Genomic DNA, 21,032 nt, shown 5'->3' with positions numbered 1-21,032 from the left:
GAGATTACAAAGGCTACTTTAAAAATTTTTTTTTAGGGGCGCCTGGGTGGCACAGTCGGTTAAGCGTCCGACTTCAGCCAGGTCACGATCTTGCGGTCCGTGAGTTCGAGCCCCACGTCGGGCTCTGGGCTGATGGCTCAGAGCTTGGAGCCTGTTTCCGATTCTGTGTCTCCCTCTCTCTCTGCCCCTCGCCTGTTCATGCTCTGTCTCTCTCTCTGTCCCAAAAATAAATAAACGTTGAAAAAAAAATTTTTTTTTAAATCTTTTTTTAGGGGTGCCTGGGTGGCGCAGTCGGTTAAGCGTCCGACTTCAGCCAGGTCACGATCTCGCAGTCCGTGAGTTCGAGCCCCGCGTCAGGCTCTGGGCTGATGGCTCGGAGCCTGGACCCTGTTTCTGATTCTGTGTCTCCCTCTCTCTCTGCCCCTCTCCCGCTCATGCTCTGTCTCTCTCTGTCCCAAAAATAAATAAACGTTGAAAAAAAAATTTTTTTTAATCTTTTTTTATGTTTATTTATTTTTGAGAGAGAGGGACACAGAGCATGAGTGGGGGAGGGGCAGAGAGGGAGGGGGACACGGAATCCGAAGCAGGCTCCAGGCTCTGAGCTGTCAGCAGAGAGCCTGATGCGGGGCTCGAACTCGTGAACTACGAGATCATGACCTGAGCCGAAGTCGGACGCTTAGCTGACTGAGCCACCCAGGCACCCGGAGGAAGTGAGATTCTAACAGCTATCCTAACACCAAAAGGAAACCGAGGAAATGCTGTAATCACTCGGCATCACTTAAAGCTTGGCAGACTCTCCTGCCTCGTGCTTCTTTCCCATGATTCCATCTGAGAACACAGACCAGGTAACACGACGAGCAGAACGATGACGCTGACAGTCCTGGAGGCATTCTTAGATACAAACATACACAACGGCATAGACTCTACCCCTGACTCTGGAGCCTCAGCCACGGAAATCTGTTCTGTTCCTCAAGGAAGATCTCTGGGAGAGCGGGAATGATGCGACAGCCCCCCACTTCTGCATGGAGATGCAGTGAAAGCTCATCCCCAAAGCAGGATGAGGGTGATGCTTATGGTTCACCTTAAGTTAATGGATTACACTTTGTTGGGGACTGAAGGTTTGTATCCCTCCAGATTCATGTGTGGAAGCGTTAACTGTCAACGCGGTGGTATTTGGAGGTGGGACCTTGGGTGATTAGGTTTAGATGAGGTCATAGGGTGGGGTCCCCGGGATGGGATCAGGGCCCTTATAAAAAGAGGAAGACAGGGGCGCCTGGGTGGCGCAGTCGGTTAAGCGTCCGACTTCAGCCAGGTCACGATCTCGCGGTGCGTGAGTTCGAGCCCCGCGTTGGGCTCTGGGCTGATGGCTCAGAGCCTGGAGCCTATTTCAGATTCTGTGTCTCCCTCTCTCTCTGCCCCTCCCCCGTTCATGCTCTGTCTCTCTCTGTCCCAAAAAAAATAAATAATCGTTGAAAAAAAAAACAATAAAAAAAATAAATAAATAAAAAGAGGAAGACACAGGAGATCCCTCACTCTGTATGTATGCACCAAGGAAAGGCCACGTGAGGACATAGCCAGGAAGAGGGCCCTCGCCAAGAACCTGACCATATTGGTACCTCGATCTTGGACTTTCTGCCTCCAGAACCATAAGAAATAAACGTTAGCTGCTGCCACCACCCCGTCTATGGTAATTTGTATGTAGCAACTGGAACTAAGACATGGTTTATAAGCACCCTATGAGTGGGGTATCATCGGCCCCATCTAATTAATAAGGAAGTTGACATTCAGAGAAAGAAGGAGGCGTGGCCTTGGTCATAGTTCCGGGGGGGGCGGGAACCAACCTGGGTCTGGCTGGTGTCAAACTTCAGGTTTCTCCTCTGCTCTCTGTCATTTCTGTAGTGCCCCCCGCTCCCATAAACAAGGATCAACACATCGCATCGATCCCTTTGTAGAAAGCCTTCCTCCAGCACTGTGATAACACTTCAATTCATCTCAAATCCATGGCTGAATCAATGCGTCCAAGCTGAGGATGATGCCCAGACGTCAGGGACACTCTGCCTTCCTGGTGAAGAGTTTAATGTCTAGGAGCAATGTCAGACTCCTAGTCTATAAAATCCCTCTGGTTTTCTTAGAATTATCACACTATTACCACTTCTCTCCTACAGAAACTGCCCTGGGGGCGCCTGGGGGGCTCAGTCGGTTGAGCGGCCAACCTCGGCTCAGGTCATGATCTCATGGTTCGTGGGTTCGAGTCCCGCGTCGGGCTCTGTGCTGACAGCTCAGAGCCTGGAGCCTGCTTCGGATTCTGTGTCTCTTTCTCTCTGCCCCTCCCTCTGCTTGCAGTCTGCCTCTCCCTCTCTCAAAAATAAATAAACATTTTTTTTAATTTAAAAAAAAAAGAAAAGAAACTGCCCTTACCAGGGAAGTTGACTTGGTCTCTTTCAATTAATCATTTTAGAATTCTAAAACCTATTCAGATCTAAAACATTAATGGTTTGCTCCGCGTTGACACAGTTTCAGATGCACAACGAGGCGAGCTGTGCGCCCTTTTGCCAGGAAAAACCCAACAACACCTAGGTGACTATCACGTAGGCCGAGTGAAATCACATGACATATGGGAAGGCCACACGTACCGACGGTCCTGACAAACTTATAGGGCCAGAAAGGGAATGTGAGCCACACAGTTGTAATGACTGGTAATGACTGCGGGTGGAAAATTTCTTCCATTTCTCAATCTGATAAGCTTGGCTTACAAAAATCAGGAGTTTCAGAAGCAGACAACGCCAACATCAAAGGCCGGTGATGCCACTTACTAGTGGAGGGACTCTGGCTAAATTATTTCTCTGAGCCTTAGCGTTCTTATACGTAAAAGTTGGGCCAATAATATTTACACAGAAGGGGATTTGATAGGATTTAAGCCATCTGACCTAGATCCTGGCAGGGTACAGGCATACGGAGGTGGTGCCCCTTTGATCATTATGCTCTGCACCCACTGGGTCTCCACGGCCAGCAATTGTGTCCCCCTCCAAGAGACACTTGGCAACATCTGGAGACATGTTTGGTTGTCGTAACTGGGAGGGGATATGCTACTGGCATCTAGCAAGTAAGGGTCGGTGATGCTGCTAAATAAACATCCTGCCACACAGAACACGGTCCCCAGAATGAATGTTCTGTCCCCAGATTTCAACAGGGCCAAGGTTGAACCGCCCTGCTGTGTCCCCATTGCATGGTAGGGACTCTCTCTCAAGCGGGGACCTGGCGACACTTACAGTGAGTGTGGCTGAAAGCTCCAGCAGAAACGGTCGTCCTGCCCCTGGGACACGGGACACAGGCCACGCTCCCTGCCTGTTCTTGGTAGAATCCGACGGGACAGGGGATGCAGATCTCCTCCTGAAAGTAACTTCCCTCAGGACACTTGACTGGAAAAGAGAAACAGAGAAATGATGTTAAAGAAAAGATTCTGGGGGCGCCTGGGGGGCTCAGTCGGTTGAGCGTCTGACTTTGGCTCAGGTCATGATCTTGCAATTGACAAGTTTGAGCCCCGCGTCGGGCTCTGTGCCGACAGCTCAGAGCTTGGATCCTGCTTCAGATTCTGTCTCCCTCTCTCTCTGCCCCTCCCCCACTCACACTCTGTCTCTCAAAAATAAAATTAAAATGTTAAAAAAAACTTTTTAAGGAAACAAAGAAGAGATTCTGGCTTTACAGGTGTCACCTCGGAACACACAGGCCATGTGAAATCCCAGCAGCAGGACAAAAGCTCACTCACTGAACAAGTGCCCAGTGAGAATCCGCAATGTGTCAGACTCTCAGAGTCGAGGGTAAGCTGTGAGAAGGGTAGACGAGGCTCCGGCCCTTCAGGAGCTGACGGGCTAGTAGGATAAGAGGCTGTCCGACAAGAACTTCAAATGCGGGTAAAGCGCGGCAGAAGAGGAGTGTACGTCAGTGAGGAAGGCCCTCTGAGAGGTGATGCTTGACACCAAATGATGGGGAGCACCCTGGGCAAAGAGCCAAAGAGTATTCAAAGCAGAGATGACAGCAAGTGCAAAAGTCCTGAGGCAGGAGTGGGTTCGGATTAGTCAAGGAACAGAACGAAAACAGCCAGACAAAGCCAGCTACTAAGCTAGGGCTTAGCAGACAAAGGGAAGACTGGCACGAGACGAGGTTTGGGAACAACTTGAAAGATGAGGGTCCACCGCTCAGCTGCCAGGGGAACACTGCCCTAACTGGAGGGCATGGTGGGGCGCAGCCTGGGGTGCAAGCCTGGGGGTTAGAAGGATTGGCTCAGGTCCCTCTCCCCGCGATACCTAAATGACCATGGACTTCCCGGAGGCTCCATTTTCTCCTCTGTGAAAGGTATTAATAATACGATCCCGTCGGAATGTAATGATGATCATAATGCCAGACTCATATACACTCAACAAATGGTCGCTATTTTGTTTTTCATTTTTAATTCCAGTGAGTTCACCTACAGTGTTATATTAGTTGCAGATGTACGATCTGGTGATTCAGCACGTCCCTGCATCACCTGGGGCTCATCATGGCATGTGCACTCCTTGATCCCCATCAACAATCTCCCCCACTCTCCCACCCATCATTATTTTTATACTTGAGGGAGTCCTTCCTCGACATCGGCCAGCCTCAGTATCCACGCTGTCCAAACAGGGCAATTTCAACAATTCAGCACCCTCTCATTAGACTCATGCGGCCTCTCCCTGCCGGTTGGTCATCGATGGCGTTGCTCAGATCTGGGACCACGGTGAGGTGAGACACCCAGGGCACAGGATTCACGGAGGCCCTCGCTGTCGGGTTGTGGGGTTTCTGATTAACTCAGAAATACCAAGTATGACCCTGAGAGGGAGGCCTCCGTACATCACGCCCCCTGGAGGCCTCACTGGCCTCGTTCCTCGCCTCCCTGTGCTACCCTGTTAATCTGTAGATTCTCAGTGCTTTCTGCCCCCTCTGATTCTCACATTTCTAGTCCTTTCTCATCTGTTCCTCTACTACGACCCGGGCTGAGGAACCAGAAACCCCAACTAGAGAGACGCATATCTCCCAAGAGTTGTTAGGGTCCGGGAGCTCTAGCTTAGGAAAATGCATAAGTTTGGCCACACTGATACTGATGGCTCAGAGAAGGGGTGGGGAGAAAAGAGGTTCTTGTTGCTTTCTTTCTTGGTTCTGGGCTGTGTTCCCAGGAGTTTGCCAAATGACTTCCAGAAGAAGCGAGCTGTTACCCAGTGAAGGCGAGAGCCGGAAGCCTGTCTGCTCTTGGGACCCCTTCTCTGGGCCCGGCACTCTGCTGTGGGCTTCATGGCCATAACCACAGCATACCCGTGAGTCGGTGTTTTACCCTCATGTCGCAGATGAGGAAGCTGAGCCTCGGGACATTCACGCATGACTCCCTGGCATGCTTCATGCAAAGGGCTGTGGGGAAGTAAAATCACAGGTCACACCAAGCACGGTGCCACGATCCTCTAAGAAAGGTACCATCCTCTTTCTAGACTGGAAAAAACTGAAGCTCAAGGTCAAGGTGGGCCAGGCGATAAGGTGAAAGAGGTGCATTTGAGCCCCCCTCCCTAAAAACCAAAGCCTTCTCTCCATCCGCCAGTTTGAGCACCTTCCCTCCCAAAAAAAGCGAGTGCGAACGTGTGGGACTTGGAGCCAATGTTGACTCAACCGCCATCTCTCTCTCACGCACACACGCCCGGCACGTCTGACTAAATCAGAAACTCGGGGCACATCTTGGAAACCCAACGATGTGTTTTCCGGTCTGCCCCTGAGCAATTAACCCCCTCCCCCAGACAGTGGGGTTTCATTACTCCTATGAGTCAGGTCCCTGATCGTCTCGAGTATTTTAAGCCGAGGACGCGGACTATTTTTTCAAGTGGTCTCCGAATTCGTCGCTAAGGGAAAACAAAGCCTCTTCCACCGGTTCCAGCTGCCGGGCCTCCCAACCCGAGGGGTGGGTGGGGGGCAGAAGGAGAGAGCGGGGACTCTCTTTCATTGTAAGCTCAGCCACTTGCAGGCCTCACGACGATGCTCGAGGCACCCGCGTCCTGCTTCTCTCTGCCTGTGCCGTCAAAGCCTTTCCACCCACGGGAACGCCGTGCTCAGGTCAGAGTGAGGCTCGATAGCCTCCCCCCTCCCCCGGCAGGCGTGGGCTCTCCAAGACCCCTCCGTCCACAGCAACAAGTTGGCACCCATCTTTCAACTAACTCCCTCCACGAAATCGTCAGAAACTCCTTTGGTCTCGGTGCCCTCCTTCATAAGAGGAGACAGTCTGGCCTATTGGAATTCGAGGGCTTCACCAAGCTTCCGGGTCAGGCCATCCCTCCAATCACCCTGTCCCCATGGGCCCCCAACCATGACAGCCATGCCTCTGCTGACGAAAAGTATCCGCGAGGAAGTGTCACAGCCCTTCGCGCCCTCAGCCCGCTCCGCTCCACCCCGCGCCTGGCCCTGTCACTCTCCGGCCTGGAGTTCTCCCCCGGCACCCCCAGCAGGCCACCCCTGGCCGGCCCCCGCCTCTCCCTCCCTGGCTCCTGCCTATCTCTCTGAGAGCCGCCATGTCCCCACACACCCCACTCTCCAGCCATGCAGACCACCGGCTCTGCCATCATTCGGCCACAGCTTCGCGACTCCGTGCGCTAATCTCCACTTCCGGAATGCCCTTCCGCACGGTAGCACCCTCAGCACACAGGCACGCACATGCACACGCGCACACGCACGCGCACACAGACGCGTGCACACCCCACTCCTTGCCTGCTCTTCCCTGAGCAGCGATTCCGACGCACCTGGCATCCCAGCGAGCCTTCCCTGACCCGCCCGGACAGGGATGGAGAAGCCTTTCTCACTGACACCTAGCTGGCTTTTCATTTCTCTCTCCCCACCTAGACTGTCAGTTCTTTGAGAGTGGAGTTCTGGCCTTTGCTTCCATGACTACGAAACCTGGGGCTTAACACCTAGGTATGCTTTGAAAGCTTCGATGGATGGATACCATAGATGGGAAGAAGGCAGGAAGAGGGAAGAAGGGAAGAGGAAGGAAACAAGACGTAACATGTTACTTCGGGGGGAAAAAACACCCATAGAGAAGGAGCTCTGTTCGAAGGACTTGTAGTGAATGAAAGTTAATGTGGTCCAGAATGGAGAACGGAAAACCTGGACAATTTCTCTGACATTCTCCTTACTGGACCAAACGGGTATGGAAGTTGCCAGCAGGTAATTCTGAAGGGAAGCCACGTGGTTGGCCTTGAGGCAAGAGGGGGGACATAACTGACCCCGTCGAAGCTGCAAACAGAGCCCAGGCCTCCTCTGCAGGATTTGTTCCCGGGGTAAGAGCCGCCAGGCCTGCGTGAGTCACAGGAGGTGGATGCTCCCCACCCCCAGCCCCCACCAGCCCCCAGTCCCTGCCCTCCGAGGGGATCATGCAGATTAGCCGCCCCCGGAAACGATACACAGAAACCCTGCTTCGTCTCCCCGGGACAATGCTCTGCTTGTAGCCCCACAGCTGTGTCCCAGATGTGCTTCAGAAGGAGAAAGGGCCAGTTAGAGGAGCTGCAAGGACCCAAGGGCATGATTTCACAAAGAACCCCCTTGTTGAGAAGACAGCAGTGTGAGGCAGGGGACGAAGAATCGGGAATCAGGAGAGCTGGGTTCAGATCCCAGTGTGGTCAACGAAAAAGGCGATTCGTTGAGAGGCCACCAGGTAGGAAGAGGCGCACTGACTGCATCATGCCAGGCAAACCACAACCCCCAGGAAACAGGTGTTATCATCCCTCTTCTTCAGAGGATGCCTCGTGAGGGTAAGTGATGTCTCAAGAACCCACACAGAGAAAGTGTCGGAGCAAGGACTCGAACCCAGCTCCACCTGACGTCAAAGAGCAGTCTCCCAATACTCCTAACTCTATGCGGCTGGCTGCCTCATCCAGACAATGGGATTGATAATACCTGGCCCTCTAGACCGGAGAAACCCAATGAGGCCCCGGCACGTATTAGAAGTTCAGTAACAAATAGATATTGTCATCAGTACGGGAGAAAATCCAGGGCTCCCAGGGCTGGATTTTCGTGAATTCCATTCCAGACCTTTCTAACTATTTGGAGTAAGGAGGTAGGGCTGCATGGCATGATCGACAATTCTTCTGAGTCACGAAAAGCTACAGCGGCTGAGAAACAGAATGTAGGTTTATCTGAAGTTAGGATTGGCAACCTGTAGCCCGTGGGCCAAATTCAGCTCACCTTTCTGCATAGCAAATAAAGTTTTATTAGAATACAGCCATGCAGGGTGCCTGGGTGACTCAGTCGGATGAGCGTCCAACTTCGGCTCAGGTCATGATCTCGTGGCTCGTGAGTTCTAGCCCCATTATCAGCCTCTGTGCTGACAGCTCAGAGCCTGGAGCCTGCTTTGGATTCTGGGTCTCCCCCTCTCTCTGTCCCTCCCCTGCTTGCCCTCTGTCTTGCTCTCTCTCAAAAACAAATAAAAACATTAAAAAAATTTTTAATAAAAAATAATTTAAAAAGGAATACAGCCATGCTTTTCTCCCTACAATGGATGAGTTAAGTCATCGAGACAAAAGCCATAGGGTCTGCGAAGCCTAAAATACTTGCATTCCGGCCCTTTATAGAAGAAACTGGCCAACTCCTGTCTTGCAGCAAATGTAGCCCAGAAGAACCTGTCATTCAGTCAAATTTCCAGGCCACCCTGTGGTTCCCAGTCTCTCTGAAGCCACCCTGAGTTGTGGCCCCCACTGGTTGACATCCTTCAGACAAGACTGTTGAGCTCTGAACTCAGCTGCCCCTCCTTCCTCCCAGTGGAGCTGGGCTACCCAACCTGTCAGGCAGGAAGTAATAATCTAATAATCAATAGAGTTCCCTAGAAGGAAACTTAGGATCCTATTTCTGGACCAGCGCTTTCTGTTACATGCAGGGAATGGGCCCTGGGAGGGAATGTAAAGGCAGAGCCAGACTACAGCCCTGTGACCTGGCCCCTGACCAGCACCTGTCCCATGTCCTGTCCCTCCACCCCTGGGCTCCACGCTCCAGGATGTGCACCCAGATGGGGTTCCCAGACCCCCTTCCCAGCACTACCTGGGTGACCATAAAATCAGACTCCTGCCCCTGCTCTTCCATACACAGCCCCCCCACACACGCATGCCCTTGGCAGTAGATGCCAGGCTCTTCACGGTCAGTCCAAGAACACAGTGGTGGGTATTCTGAATGCCTCAGTCACTATGACTCTGCTTCACCCACCCTGGCAGGGGGCATCTTCCACCCCTGCTCCTACTTCTCATCCTTTCTGTTTGGGCAGCTCTGTGAGGTAGGAAGAGCGAGGGTTCTGGCCCCAGAGGACCTTGGGTTACTCAGGCACAGCCAACTGGTTCCACGAACCTGAGTCCCTCCTTTGAGTCGGCCCCGCCCTGGACCCTAGAGATGCTGTATCTCCTTTCATCTGAGCCTCAACCCCTTCATCTGTCAAATGGCGGAATGGCCAGTCACTGGGGGCCACTGTGAGCAGTAGATAGCTGTGAAAGTGCCTCGTAAACCACAGAACCCTCTGTAAATATCAGCAGTGAGCGAACCGGGTGCGTTTCTGGCTTCTGTGTTAAGATTTAGCTGCATCTCGGGGCATCTGGGCGGCTCAGTCGGTTGAGCGTCTGACCCTTGATTTCGGCTCAGATCATGATCTCATGGTTTGTGAGATCAAGCCTGCACTGTCACTGCTTGGGATTCTCTCTCTCACGCTCTCTCTCTGCCCCTTCCCTACTCATTCTCTCCTTCCCCGCCCCCTCTCAAAATAAATAAGTAAATTAAAAAAAAAAAACAAAGAATTAGCTGCAGCCTAAATCCAACATGGACTTTAGAGCTTGGCATGGGCTTCACAAAAGGAAAGGTCATGTAGTTCTTGTGTTGGAACCAATATAAATAATGGAAAAATAAATAACCAAGAAACCTCTCCCCTTGCTTCAGCTCCGCAACAATGCCTCTCTGTCTCGTGCCACGTGGGAGGGAGACTTCTCGTTGCGAGCCCTTGGAAGTAGGAGGCCGAAAAGACAGCCACATCCCGATCCGTGGGCGCCGCAAACACGTTAGGCTACACGGCAGAGGGAAACTGAGGCCACAGATGGAATCAAGGTTGCTAACTGGCTGACCCTAATATAGGGAGGGTGCCCTGGATTGCCCAGTTGTGTGTGACCACTGGGTCCCCAGAAGGGACAGATGGGAGTCCAAGGAGGTGTGATTTGAAGTGCGTCCAGAGAGCTACTATGGTACTGTCGCTTTGGGGATGAAGGAAGAAATGTGGGCAACGTCACGTCTAGAAGCTGGAAAAGTCAAGGTAACAGCTTCCCTCCAGTAGGAAGGCAGGCCTTGCTGACTTCTTGGTTTTAGCCCAGGGAGACCCGAAGAGGAATTCAAACCTGCAGAACCGTATGGTAATAAATGTGCGCCGTTTCAAGGCACGGAGTTTGCGACGATTTGTCGCGGTAGCGACAGGAAACCCGTGCAGCTCCCGTTCAAGGAATGTGCAGCCGCGTTCTCGAAAAAAAAACACTTCCAAAGCTACTTGGGGTAAAGCCAGGACGGCAACCCCAGTAAACCTCTGTCAGAAACCACCGCCCCTGGGTGGTAAAGCCCTGGGCTGGTCAGTGGCCACTCGGACCCGGTGGTGAGTGACGCGGTGCCATAACCAGACTAAGAGATGTTGGGGAGTGCACGGGGCGGACGTCAACCTTCTCCACAAAGACAGTGGGGCCCGCACCCCAAAGTCCAAGCGGGTCAAGAACGAAGAAGAAGGGTCACCTCAACATCAGGGGTTCCTTCTGCCATGCCACCCACGCCTCCGGTTTCAGCTACTACCTAACAGTAATGACTCCTGCCTACGCACGGCGGATTACCGAGAGACCTGCCGAGCGGCTAAACGGATGATTCTCTGCTCTCTAGGTGCGGAGGGACCGCCTCCAGTGCCCTGGTGGCCCTTTTCATAGCCTCGCGTGTCCGAAAACAGCAGTCCCAGGGCTGGGCAAGGACCTACCACACCCCGGTGGGTCCCAAGGGGCACTGCCGGTGGCCAAGACTTGGTGGAATCCTTCCAGGCACCCAAACCATGTCCTGGGAGAGGTGCCGAAGCTGTCTCCCTGGAGGAAGTAGATGGAGGGGTCTGCTGGGAACGACTTGGAATCCAGATAAAGCTGGAACTCTCCACTTTGGATCAGATCCGCGAAGCGTCCGATGAGATCCTTGCCGACTAAGGCCTCCTCTGTAAGACACACGATGAGGCAGGAATGTCACATTGTTCTCTGCAAGGCCCGGGGCGGGGGGGGGGGAGGGGTCAAGGGGCAGAGCCACCCAGAATGTCCACAGGGAAAGGGGATGTAAGCATTGCCGGGTTTCTCATTTTACAGGGGGAGACATCGAGGCCCACAGGAGGGGACGGACGGGCCCAAATTCAGTCAGAAGCATTACTGAGACTTTAACCCAGGTCTCTGGATCCTGACATTTCTGTGGCATCAGTATGATCCCCACTGGTACGAGCTATCGTGTCTTCAGTCACGAATTTCAGATGCACCACGTAGATACACGGCTGTCTTAACCTGTGGCAAGCCACCGTCTCTGAGCCTCGGTCTCCCCATCTGCAAAATGGGGCTGGCAATGCTTCTCTTGTAGTTGGTGACGATTATGAGGGAGGATGTGTATGATGGGGCCACTCAAAGAGAAGCCGGAGCCTCCAGGAGGCAGTGGTTAGTTAAACGCCGAAGCGGCCTCCCGCTGTTGACCCCTAAGTATTTCCTAGGAAGAAACCAGATGAGCACGACATCCGGAGCTGGGACGGATCCCTGCACGCCATGAACATCCATGCTCCGGCAGGCTCCTGTAAAGCCCACCCAGGGCCCGAAACCACAGGCATCAGCATGGACACCAGGAATAAGCATCTCCTCTCTTGGCAGCTTCAGACGTACCTGAATCGCCCTGGGTCTTTCCAGAAGAAGATGAAAAGGGACCCCCAGCCCCCCCGGTAGCACAGAGGTCAGGCTGCAGCCAGTCCTGACCTTGGGCGTTTGGCCACTGGACCGGATGGTAGGAGAGCAGGGGTGGGGGCTCCCCACTCTCCTGTCAGCGATATGGATTCTGTCTACACTGGCTCCCGGCACCATCACAAAGTCCATTCCTTGGATCCTTTTGCTCTCTCAATCCATCCACACACCTGCCCCACTTTACACAGTATAATAATGGGTTTAAATAGTGTCACTGGTCTGAGATGTTTTAGAATTACAAGTGTGCAGAACACAGATTATAAACCAATACAGACTGTCACCCTCCTCCTCTTCCCTGCTTCACCCCTGTCTCCCCGTCGGTGCCCAGAAAATCAAGAGAAGAATTTAAAAGTGTCCACATAAGTATACTCAGGTGATATTATTTTTTTTTTTTTTAATTTTTTTTTCCAACGTTTATTTATTTTTGGGACAGAGAGAGACAGAGCATGAACGGGGGAGGGGCAGAGAGAGAGGGAGACACAGAATCGGAAACAGGCTCCAGGCTCTGAGCCATCAGCCCAGAGCCTGATGCGGGGCTCGAACTCACGGACCCCGCGAGATCGTGACCTGGCTGAAGTCGGATGCTTAACCGACTGCGCCACCCAGGCGCCCCTGATATTATTTAACTGTAGTAAGCCACTAACAGAACATCGTTCATTTTTATGTACTTTTTTTTTTAATTTTTTTTTTAACATTTATTTCTTTTTGAGACAGAGAGAGAGAGCATGAACAGGGGAGGGTCAGAGAAAGAGGGAGACACAGAATCTGAAACAGGCTCCAGGCTCTGAGCTGTCAGCACAGAGCCCGACGCGGGGCTCGAACTCACGGACTGCGAGATCATGACCTGAGCCGAAGCTGGACGCTTCACCGACTGAGCCACCCAGGCGCCCCTTATGTACTTTTTAATCACTGGCGCCTCCAAGGGCCAAGTACATCATTCTCTCACTAGATCCTCGTAGGAAGGCATTACAGGCTCCACCGGCATGTGACAGATGGAGAAACTGAGTCTCAGAGAGGCTGCATGCCATCAAGGCAGAAGCACAGGAAAACATACCGATGTCACGCACATCAGGAAGAGAGGCTGGGGGAACGTCCTGGAGCCGCAATTTCCACGTGACATTCACTCCTAAACGCTCGCCACTCACACATTCCACCTGCACCGTGGAACCATCGCAGACGGGAATGGAAACGGGGCTCCCAAAAGTCTTTGCCTGCATGGAGACAGACACCTTTAGTTCTAGAATGCGGAGTCGGGAGGCAGCTTCGCTGAGCCCACACCAGGCGCCAGAACGTGGCGGATGCTACTTCCTTCCAACCTCCCTTCACCCGAGGGGGCAAAAGGCACCATCAACCCCCTTTCCCTCTGAGAACCATGAGGGTCCAGTCACCTCCGCACAAGTCAAAGTTCACCCCGGTTCACGCCGGATTCTTTTTTCCCTGTTGCATTAGTATATTACTGATTAAAACCCGTCCCGACCACTTTAACTAGCATTTGGCTTTGTTCGTCTTTGACAATCCTCAGGGCCTACAATCATGCCCAGCCTGTAATAGGCACTCAAACATTTGTTACATGGAAGGAGGAAAGAAGGAAAGAAAGAACTTGGTGCAACAAAAGAGTCTAAACACACCTGGATTAGCTATCCAACTTGGGCAACTCACGTACCCTCAGTGGGCTTTAGTTAATACACTTAGAAATCAAGGGCCACTAAGGCCCACTGAGCAGGGTGCTGACGTCATTAGAGACAAGAAATGCACAATTTCTAGAATGGTTCCAGGGACACAGTCAGGGCTCAACAATGAATAGCTATCACTGCCATTGTTGCCAAGTACATTTCTTTGAATAAAAGGGGGCAAAGTATGTTTCTCTTTGTTTTAGAATCACGACTGTCTGTATCTGTTTTCGTGAAAATGTACGTTCTCCAAAATTCTTAGGATGAGGTGTTAAAACTGCGTTGCTCTCTGAGCTAACAAGCTTGGAGCAGAACGAGTCACTTATTTAATTGAGTGACTTTTATTTATTTATTTTTTAATGTTTATTTACTTCTGAGACAGAGAGAGACAGAGCATGAGCAGGGGAGGAGCAGAGAGAGAGAGAGAGAGAGACCCAGAATCCAAGGCAGGCTCCAGGCTCCGAGCTGTCAGCACAGAGCCCGACGCGGGGCTCGAACTCACGGACCGTGAGATCGTGACCTGAGCCGAAGTTGGTCGCTCAACTGACTCAGCCACCCAGGCGCCCCTAATTGAGTGACTTTTAAAGACTCCCTCTGTGAATACTTGTGACTTCAAATCACAGAAGCCTTTGCCTATTACACAGCTAAAGACTCTGGTAGGCAGCATCTTCCTTCCAGGGGGAATCCATAATGCCTTCCGGCAGGTTTGGTCAAGACACGTCCGGCACAGTGGTTCAGGGTGCGCATCCTGGCGTTTCAGTCTTCCTGCACCCCGTTCCCGGACCCTTCCTCTGCAGATGCTGGTAGGACGGCACGGGCGTTCACAGCTCTGTCCCCAGGTCATCTGCCCGGCTCCACCATCCCCAGCTGTGTCACTCTGGACAATTACGTTAACCCTCCAGGCTTCAGCCCCCTCATCCACAAAACGGGAACAGTAATAGGATCCCCGCGAGCATTGCTAGTCCGGGCCAACAGCGCACGGGGCTCGCCACACGATAAGTGCTCGGCACACGTTTGGTCTGTCACCTTTATGCAGAAAGGACCGCCGGTAAGGAGTGCGGGTTCCATCCCTGCCGCTACGTAATTAGCCTTGGCCAAAGGACTCTCTCAGGGTGAACCTCGGTTTGCCTATTGGTAGAATCAGCGGGAGCGGGACCCTAGGTTCCCTTGAGCCCCGAGGCCCCCCGGACACGGAGACCCCGAGCCCAGCCCGAGCCCCCGCCCGCGCGGGCGGCCAGGCGCACACCTGGATCTGGCAGAAGCCCCGGGCCACGAGCTCGTCTGATATGAAGACCCGGAGAGCCGGCAGCAAGCCCGCGTAGTCGGCGCTGCACATCTTGCCTGGCGGGAGCCGGAGCAGGACCCGCGCTCGGGTCTGGACGGTCTGCCACAGCTGGGGCCCTGCAGGCAAGCGCCAGAGGTCAGCAGACGCGGACAGCAGACCCGTGAGACTCTCCTCTTTGGTTTTGCCTCTGCAAAAGGTGCCCTTCTTCGTTTAGCTCGGAACGCACAAGCACTCCCAGCTTGCACGGCCCCCTTCCCGGCACGGTGGTTTCTCTCTGAAATTACTGAGCACGCACCCTCCCAGCCAGCTCAGTCCGGCCTCGGCCTCTAAACCAGGCTGCTTAACATTCTTGGGGGCGGGGGGGGGGGGGCTGGACATTCTTCTTGGGAAGTCTGCCACATTACCTTGCATTCCAACAGGGCCACCGCATACGATGTTGCGAATTAAGGGGAGACCCCACAGACTGTATGAGAGACGCACTCTAAGGTTGCTCAGTGCACAACCTGCACAGTCGTACACGGTGGCCCTGCACTTAACTGTAAGAGCTCGAGGCTCGTGCCCCTCTTCTCCCAAGTGCCTGGCTCTAGAGCCAGTCTTGACAAGCCTGGTCTTAATTTCGGCTTAGGCCACTTTGTCACAGCCAGGGGGACAGACCACTTATTTGTCCAAATCATACTGGCCTTTTTATGGATACCATTTTCTCTCCCAGAAATTTGCCGGAAATACTGCCTTTTGACACTCTGCGAACCCCCCGGAACCTTGTGACCGTCCCAGGATCTGGGTCTCCCTCTCTCTCAGACACCACCCCATTGCCCTGGGCGGACCCAGTGCCCGGTCCCGGCATCCGCCCCTGCTCTGCCGGGCTGTGAGTAACTGTGGCCAGCCTTAGCCAAGGCAGAGGCAGTCAGAGCTCAATGCTGCCTCACAGCTGTGGGGGTGTAAGAACAGGTTCCGTGGGAGAGCAGAGAAAAGGGGCTCTGCCCATCTTCAAACAGGGCCCAGGCACACAGTGACCAGAACTGGTGCTCCCCCGCCCCGGAGCAGGGTCCAGCCCCAGATCTGCCAGGCATTAGGTGTGGAGCCCCAGATGGACCCGGGAGTGAGGCCAGTGAGTCAGAGTCCAGACAAACAGCTCTGAGCTTGTCAACACCATAGTAGCCAATAAGGCCATTGGAACACCTACCTCCCGAATACACTTCTGTATCCAAGGCATCCCAGGAAAGCCTGAAATGATGGCAGTTCTCCCAAGGAGCAGATTGTCCCAAAAGAAAGCGTAACCCAAGGAGTCTGTGAAACACATCTGCTCCTTCTAAAAGAAAATGCTGGGGCACCTGACTGGCTCAGTCGGTTGAACGTCCGACTTCCGTGATCTCACAGTTTCTGAGTTTGAGCCCCGCATCGGCCCTCCGCTGTCAGCCTGTCAGCGCAGATCCTCTGTCCCCGTTTCGGCCCCTCTCCCACTTGCGTCCTCCCAAAAATAAATGAGTGTTTTTTAATTAAAAAAAGAAGAAAGAAAGAAAACACTTTATTGGGCCCCCTCTCCTGTTCCTGATGCCGCCTGGCTCACCGTGGAAATGCTACCCTCGGGCGGGGAGAGTGCAGGTGCTCAGCCCTGAGCCCCAAGGGAGAAAGCAGGGTGCGGGGCAGACACTCACGCTGGCAGGCGTGGGGCTGGGGCGGCTGTGACACCCAGCGTCCCTCCTCGAGGCCACATAGCAGGGGCCCTGGCGGGAACGCACTCCAGTAGCCCCGGAGGCATCGCAGCTGGCACCGCTGGATGGAGGATCCCCCGGGGCCCGCGGCTCGCTCACACAGGATCGCTCCACCAGCCACATCTGACGTGTTGAACGGTAGCGGGCACTGGGGGCCTAGAAGCAAAGAGGGCCGCTGTGGGTGCCACTCGCACAAGGGGGGCCTGACGTCTCCCCTTTCGCCCTTTCCCAGCCTTGACCTCCCTGGGCCCCCTCCCTCCCCGCCCTCCTCTCGGGCGAGCCCATCCTCCTGCTCTAACAGACTCCTGAGCGCGCCCTCTCCCACATCTTCGTGTCCAGCTTGGGTCCTCGCAGCTCCTTCCCATCTGGACATCCAGTTGCCAGGGGGCCTCTCCACCCCAGAGCCAGCACACCCGACCTCCTCGCCTGCGGCCGCGTCTCCCCCAGCTTCGGTGTCCCGAGCTCCACCCATGACGAACCCAGTTGTCCCAAGCCACACATGTGGCAGCACCTTAGATGGTCCCGTCCCCTCTGCCGCAGACCAGCGAGGGCTGCAGATCACCTGTCCCGACTTTTCATCTCCATGCACTTCCTTCCTTTAGGGTCAGCCACCGGTTCCCAAACTGCTACCTATGGAAGCTTCTGCACCAGGCTCCCCGCCTCTGGGATCAGACAACCCATTCAGTCCCCACTGTCAGCATAGAAGCTGCAGCGAAGCTGGACAGGGCTCTCAACTGCCCTGAGGGCCACTGACCCACCATTGCCTCTCCTCTCCTCTCCTCTCCTCTCCTCCCCTCCCCCCTCCTCTCATCTCTTCTCCTCCTGCTGCTCTACCTTCGCGGGTCTCCCCTTCCCTGAACATCCCATGCCCTTCCCTCTGCCTGCCCAGCTGCCTAGAATATTCCTTTTTTTCAAGCCTCCATCATCAGCTCAACATCTCCTGCCTTCTACACCTTCTGCGGTTCCCCAGGGCGAACTTAGCGAGCTCTCAGGCCTCCTGCTGTGGACCTCCACGCTGTCAGTCATTCAAGACTAATCATGTGCACGCTGGTCTCCCCACTGCACGGAGCCAGGGAGGAAAGAGGGCGCCCCTCCCTGTTCACCCAGAACAGAAGCTCCAGGAATGTACGTTAAATAAGTGGCTGAACGAGTAAACGAAGAACAGACACACTCAGTGGGATCATTGAGCGCCCTAAAGCAAGTTAATTAACTTCCCTGTGACTCCGTTTTCCCACCCATAAAATGGTGAGGACAGCGATATTGCCTACCTCCTAAGGATGGCGTGAATCAAGATGCGTTAAGGGACATAAAGAGCTCAGAGGAGTTATTGGCACATGACAGACAAATAGTCATTAATGTGAGTCCTGATGATGATGATGACGATGATTGTTAATAACAAGAACACATCATCGCCTGCACTGGGAATTTCAGGATGTGAATTAACCCTTTCAGAGCAAGGAAACAGCTCTCGGTGTATTACAAGGGTAAGCTTCCTACACCCGTGATGTCTGATATCTACCATGACTTGTAGAGCTTGTGAAACTCTGTCATGATTGACACTTAATTTACCTTCCTCAAAACAAGCCTATGAAGTTGGCAGCCGTGGCATTTTCATCCTCCTTTTATAGATGAAGAAATGGAAGTCTAGAGACACAGGGCCAGGACTTGGGCACAGGTCCTTTGAAACTAACCGCTACCCTAGCAGGCAAGGGCCACACTTCCCCTTAGCCTGGTGCTGTTTATTTTTTCAAATATTTTTTTCATGTTTATTTATTTTGAGAGAGAGAGACAGACAGAGCACGAGACCAGGGGAGGGGCAGAGAGAGAGGGAGACGCAGAAGCTGAAACAGGCTCCAGGCTCCGAGCTGTCAGCACAGAGCCCGACGTGGGGCTCGAACTCACAGATCGTGAGATCATGACCTGAGCCGAAGGAGGATGCTTAACCAACTGAGCCACCCAGGCGCCCTGGGGTTTTTTGTAACGTTTATTTTTGAGAGAGAGAGAGCGTGAGCAGGGGAGGGACAGAGAGAGAGGGAGACACAGAATCCGAAGCAGGCTCCAGGCTCCGAGCTGTCAGCACAGAGCCCGACGTGGGGCTCGAACTCATGGACCGTGAGATCATGACCTGAGCCCAAGACGGACGCTTGACCGACGGAGCCACCCCGGCGCCCCAGCCTAGTGCTGTTTAGAGAGGGGGATACACCCGTCCACTTGTAGACACGAGTGTTGGCGTCATGGGAATCATCTGAAACCACATCCCTCCAGCCCTTCCCCGTCTCCCCCCCCCACCTGCCCTGTCCTGGTGCCTCAAGAGTCCTCCCCAGCCTGTGTAAGGAAAGAGATGAGTGGCACACCCACCCAGCAGCCCAGGGGAGCCCCTCGGGGGTCACAGCTTACTTTCGCAGGCTGGCTGGCGCCCAGCCTCGCGGGTCCCAGGCACCTCCTCTCCGGTGGCGAGGACACACCAGCAGCTGCCCTGGGCGGGGTCGCAGCGCACGGGGGAAAAGCGTCCGTCCTCTGCCCCGCAGGCTGGGGTAGAGCCTGAGCTGGCTCTCCTGGGGAGGACTCCACTCGGGAGCACGTCACAGAGACTCGGGCCTGGACACAAAGACAAGCCAAATGGGCCCGTGGCCCACAGAGGTGCCTCCACCCACTGCCACCTGTCACACCCACCTGCAGGGCCCTCCAGGGTCTGGGGTGCTGGACTAGGACAGGCCAAAGACGGCACCCCGCCCAAATCCAGACTCCCCTACAAGCGCGCGCACACACACACACACACACACACACACACACTCTCTGCCCTCCAGGAACTTCGTGTCTTTAAGGAGATTTAGGGAGGGAGGAAGGGATTGTGGCTGAGAGTGATGGGGGGACCACAGGCCATGCGCAGGGCAGTTTGGGAACCCGCAGAAAGGCACGGCGCTCAGCTCTGGAAGGGAGGCCGTGAAGGCGTCCTGGAGGGACTGACACGTGATCCGTGTAGGAAGCGGGGGTGGGGAGGAGACTGAAGCAGAATGCACGCGAAGGCCCAGAGGGAAGCCAGCGTCCCCCTTCTTGAAAAGTCTGGCTGTAGTTTACCACACCCGGGTCCTGAGCGCGAGAGATGACGAGACAAGAAAAGCAAAGAGAGGAGCGGGAGCCCGACACGCAGGGGCCGATGGGCCACGGGGAGGAGCCTGGGCCCCGAGGACCCTGGAGGAGGCAGAGCACATTGGCACTTGGGGGACACCCTGGTGACTTCGGCGCGGAACCCAGGCTGCGGGGCTGAGGCGGGGTGGGGGGTGGCGAGGGGCGAGGCAGGGGCTGGTTGTGGCCTCAGCGTCACTTTAATGGGGACCAGAGCCGGTTTGCACGTCTTGGTTACAAAGCACAGTCCGCTCCCTGCCACGGGTGTCTTTCTCAAGAACCCACGGAGGGGAGGGCCTACTGCCCCTATTTTACAGATGAGAAAACTGAGGCCCAGGGAGGCCAGAGGCTCCCACGGCTCTGGAAGCAGCAGAGCGGGGAGCTGGAGGCAGCGCTCATGGCGGGGTTGGGGCGGGGGGGGGCAGCTACTCACACGGGGCGCTGCTGTTGGTGGCCAGAGGCAGGCCCGCTCCTGAGGCTGGGTCCACACACCAGGCGCCGGCCTCCGACTCCTGCAGCCTTGCAAACTCTCCTGTCTGAGACAAAGCCGAGCTCGTGTCTTCACCCCAGGGAAGATGCTTTTGCAGCCCACAGGTCGGTGGGCAGATGTCCAGAATGTCCCTTGCCGAAACCACCGGGGACGGTTTCACCAGAGAGAGGCGAGGCAGAGAAGACGCTATCCTGGTCCAGACCCTTTACATCCGCTCCTTAATTGATGGTTACCACAACCCCATGAGGCCAGGCCCACAGCGTTCTCATTTTCAGGTGGGGGAAACTGAGGCTCAGAGAGGGGAGGAGACAGAGCAAGGTCCCATAGGGAGAGAATGGTGGGGCCAGGCTGGGTCTAAACCCATCCGGCCCCAAAGTCCAGCCACTGTCCTGAACCAAGCTCCCCCCAGTTCCAGAAATGATTTTCAGTACACATCCCTAGAAGGAAGGGAACCTTTGGCACCTGTAACAGACCATGAGGGGATCAGTAGAAGACAGCTACCCAGACCTTATCTGGCCAGGCCCATCTCTCCCAGACTGTCCTGGGACCACCTGGGGAACACAGAGCAAGGCCAGTGGGGCCTCAGTTTCCCCACTACAAAAAAAGAGGCAGGACTAGATTGATGTTTGCACACACTCCTTCTAGGAACTCTTGGTGGCAGAAAGTGTTACATCTCCTGCATCTGTAACGGAAAACCCTAAGAGGAAGCAGGGTGCTGGAGAAAAC

At 54.4% G+C, this 21,032-nt stretch overlaps 1 protein-coding gene across 4 annotated transcripts in view; it reads right to left on the bottom strand.

Moving 5' to 3' along the window:
* Window positions 1–21,032, bottom strand: part of TG (thyroglobulin) — a 259,920-nt gene that overhangs the window by 201,767 nt on the left and 37,121 nt on the right. For all 4 annotated transcript variants that reach the window (XM_045049597.1, XM_045049596.1, XM_045049595.1 and 1 more), the window contains exons 15-21: window positions 20,250–20,352; window positions 19,088–19,288; window positions 16,634–16,846; window positions 14,940–15,094; window positions 13,078–13,234; window positions 11,024–11,248; window positions 3,270–3,419 (exon numbers count right to left, since the gene is read on the bottom strand). In XM_045049597.1, coding sequence (XP_044905532.1) covers window positions 3,270–3,419; window positions 11,024–11,248; window positions 13,078–13,234; window positions 14,940–15,094; window positions 16,634–16,846; window positions 19,088–19,288; window positions 20,250–20,352 — 1,204 coding nt within the window. The remainder of the gene's footprint in view (window positions 1–3,269; window positions 3,420–11,023; window positions 11,249–13,077; window positions 13,235–14,939; window positions 15,095–16,633; window positions 16,847–19,087; window positions 19,289–20,249; window positions 20,353–21,032) is intronic.

Source organism: Felis catus, chromosome F2, assembly GCF_018350175.1.
Source record: "Felis catus isolate Fca126 chromosome F2, F.catus_Fca126_mat1.0, whole genome shotgun sequence".
Lineage (NCBI taxonomy): Eukaryota > Metazoa > Chordata > Mammalia > Carnivora > Felidae > Felis > Felis catus.
Note: the sequence above shows the minus strand (reverse complement) of the source record. Positions and strands in the feature narration are given on the sequence as shown.